Raw genomic sequence first — 2,783 nt, 5'->3', positions numbered from 1 at the left:
TTACACACACACACTTTTCAAAATTGCAAAGTCAGCAGGTACCTCTCATGTTTCCTCTGCCAGTTTTTAATGTGCATCTTGGATTTTGGAACAAACACAAACACTTCAGCACTGAAGTTCACTTCACTCAATTTTAATTCCCATCCTAACAACACTGCAATTACAGATGTGCTAAGTGCTTCATTAGTCTGTAAAGGCCAGGAGGTATTCGCTCTTGATAATTGACACACACAAAAAACATGCCAACACAAGCATTAATTTGTCTCCATTTTAATATAAATACAGACATTTCCACATGACCTCATTAAAGTAATTTACACAAAATAATAGATTTATGTTGACAGGAGCATGATATTAAGCAATAATTAACAATAAAATGCACAAATTACGTGCGGATTGTGGCGTTCCTGCTCAGTGCTGGCTGCAGAAAACAGTGCTTGAACATGCCTGATTGAGCCTTTAAGCTCATTGCTGAGGAGTCTGTCAGGTTAAAAAAAAAAGAGGAAAAATGATATGTTCCAGGTTTGATGGTGCAAAAAAAAAGCTAGTAGTTAGGCATTCATCATGATGTCATTTCCTGCAGGATGTTAATGAGCTGGACTGGATTAGCTCGGCCCTTGGATTCCTTCTGAACGATGCCCATCATCTTATTTAGCACCTTCTTATTGCCCCCTCTGATCACCTGCAACTGCAGGACAAAAACAACACTACAGATTGTAGTTATTGAGAGTCAGTGATATGACATTCAGTGCTTTTACAGCGAGTCTTAGGCGGGTAACGGTGATGTGTGCTTTTTCTGATCATCACCTGGTTTTCTTTACAATCATTCTTTCTATCCTACCTAAAAACAATTTCCAACATATCTCTATCATATCTCTATCTGTCATAACCTCCACTCCATCTTTCCCTCCTCTGTAGCTTCTTATACTCATTCATCTCTTCCTGACCCTGACTCCTTTTCCTCTTTACCCTTGGCCACTGACACTTTTCTCTTCTCTCTTTCCTCAACCATGGACCTCCTCTACTCCCTGACCACTAAACCGAAGAAGACTTCTTGTCTCACCCCTTGCTGTTGTCAGACGTTTTGCGGAGCAATCGGCGAGAACTTATATCAGCGGAGAGGAAGTGAAAAGAATTGCAATTCAACACAGACCTCCTGACCACATTTTCTTCAGATGTGACTTCTGCTAAGGCTGCCTTCTACAAGGAAAAGCTTGAGGCCTCTGCACAAGATCCTTGAAAGCTCCACATCATCATCTCTTCAAAACTCAACACATTCCCCATTTTTCTCCTTTCTTTCTAAATCTCTGGAATGCACAGTTTTTAACCAACTGTCTGTCTACTTCTCACAGAACATCATTTATGATCCAAACCATTTTGGCTTCAAAGCAGCACATTCCACAAAGACGGACATTTTGGCTGTCTCTGAGAAACTACATGCTGCTCGATCAGCCAAGCTGTTATCTGTACTAGTCCTCCTAGACCTTTTAGCAGCATTCGACAGTCAACCACAAGACTCTCTTGTCTACCCTCAGGAGTCCCGGTATATACGGAGCAGCTTGGGAATGGTTTGCTTCCTACCTGGAAGGTCAATCATACCAGGTAACATGGATGGGGGTCCACATCTGTCCCAGGCAGACTCTCTACTGGTGTCCCACAAGGCTCAGTACTTAGTCGCCTCCTTTTCTCCCTTTATACCCTCTCTCTTGGTGAAGTCATATCCTCACATGGGTTTTCTTACTACTGATATGCTGATGTCTTCTCTTTTCCTCGTTCAAATACCACATATCTTCATAGATGAGTGCTTATCAACTAAAACTCAACCTAAACACAACTGAACTGCTGGTCATCCCAGGTGATTCATCTCCAGGAGAGGATCTCTTTATAACTCTATGCTCTCCCCTTCAGCCACTGCTTGCAACCTTGGAGTAACTATGGACAATCAACTGTAATTGCAATCACATGTTGCTTATGTGGCTCATTCTTGTCAATTCCTTCCCTACAACATCCGAAGGATTCTATAATTTTTGTCCACATAGGTTGCCCAGGTGCTTGTTCAGTCTTTTTTCATTTCGAGACTGGACTACTGCTACTCTCTGCTGGCAGGTCTTCCCTTGAACGCTATTCGTCTACTGCAAATGATCCAAAACGCAGCTGTGCGACTTGTGTTCAACCTGCCCAAGTTCTCCCACACCACCCCACTGTTGCACCCCACCACTGGCTTCCAGTAGCTGCACGTATCAGATGAAACCACTGATGCTTGCCTACAAGAGACCTCCTCACTCCTCTAGCACTGCTCGACTGGTATCACCTTCCCTCAGGGTAAGAGGTAAGTATACTTCAAGGCTCTTCTCTGTTCTGGCACCGAGGCAACTTCCCTCAGATGTCTGATCAGCAGAGTCCCTGGCTATCTTCAAGCAACTGGTGAAGACCATCCTCTTCCTGAAACACTTAAACTAACACTTTCCAAGTCTGCTTTGTTGAAAAAAATATATTTTTATTTATTTTTTTTAATTCCCTCAAAAGAGTTGTTAGCTGATTTATCTTAAGTTTGTATTTATTCATTGATGGAGAGTCAAAGCACTTTGGTACATCGCTCTGTACAATGGCTTTTACACTGAGTCTCAGGTGTGTAACAGCATGACAACATTGTTAGTTCATGAAATTCTTACCAGATCAGGATGAGCATCCATCACTTTCTGACAGATCTTTATGAGTTCCTCTCGATCGCTAATAAGCCCTAAATCTAGTTCCTTTACCAGCTGCTCAACAGACTTTTCTGG

General features: G+C 42.4%; 1 protein-coding gene across 1 annotated transcript in view; it reads right to left on the bottom strand.

The window, feature by feature from the left end:
• Positions 1-254: 254 nt before the first annotated feature.
• The window catches only part of gatb (glutamyl-tRNA(Gln) amidotransferase, subunit B), a 15,786-nt gene continuing 13,257 nt past the window's right edge, over positions 255-2,783 (bottom strand). Inside the window, exons 12-13 of the mRNA XM_046843224.1 lie at positions 2,673-2,783; positions 255-688 (exon numbers count right to left, since the gene is read on the bottom strand). The exon at positions 2,673-2,783 is cut by the window's right edge and continues 24 nt beyond it. Of these exons, the coding sequence (XP_046699180.1) occupies positions 563-688; positions 2,673-2,783 (237 nt within the window). The 3' untranslated portion in view covers positions 255-562. The remainder of the gene's footprint in view (positions 689-2,672) is intronic.

Source organism: Silurus meridionalis, chromosome 28, assembly GCF_014805685.1.
Source record: "Silurus meridionalis isolate SWU-2019-XX chromosome 28, ASM1480568v1, whole genome shotgun sequence".
NCBI classification, from domain to species: domain Eukaryota; kingdom Metazoa; phylum Chordata; class Actinopteri; order Siluriformes; family Siluridae; genus Silurus; species Silurus meridionalis.
Note: the sequence above shows the minus strand (reverse complement) of the source record. Positions and strands in the feature narration are given on the sequence as shown.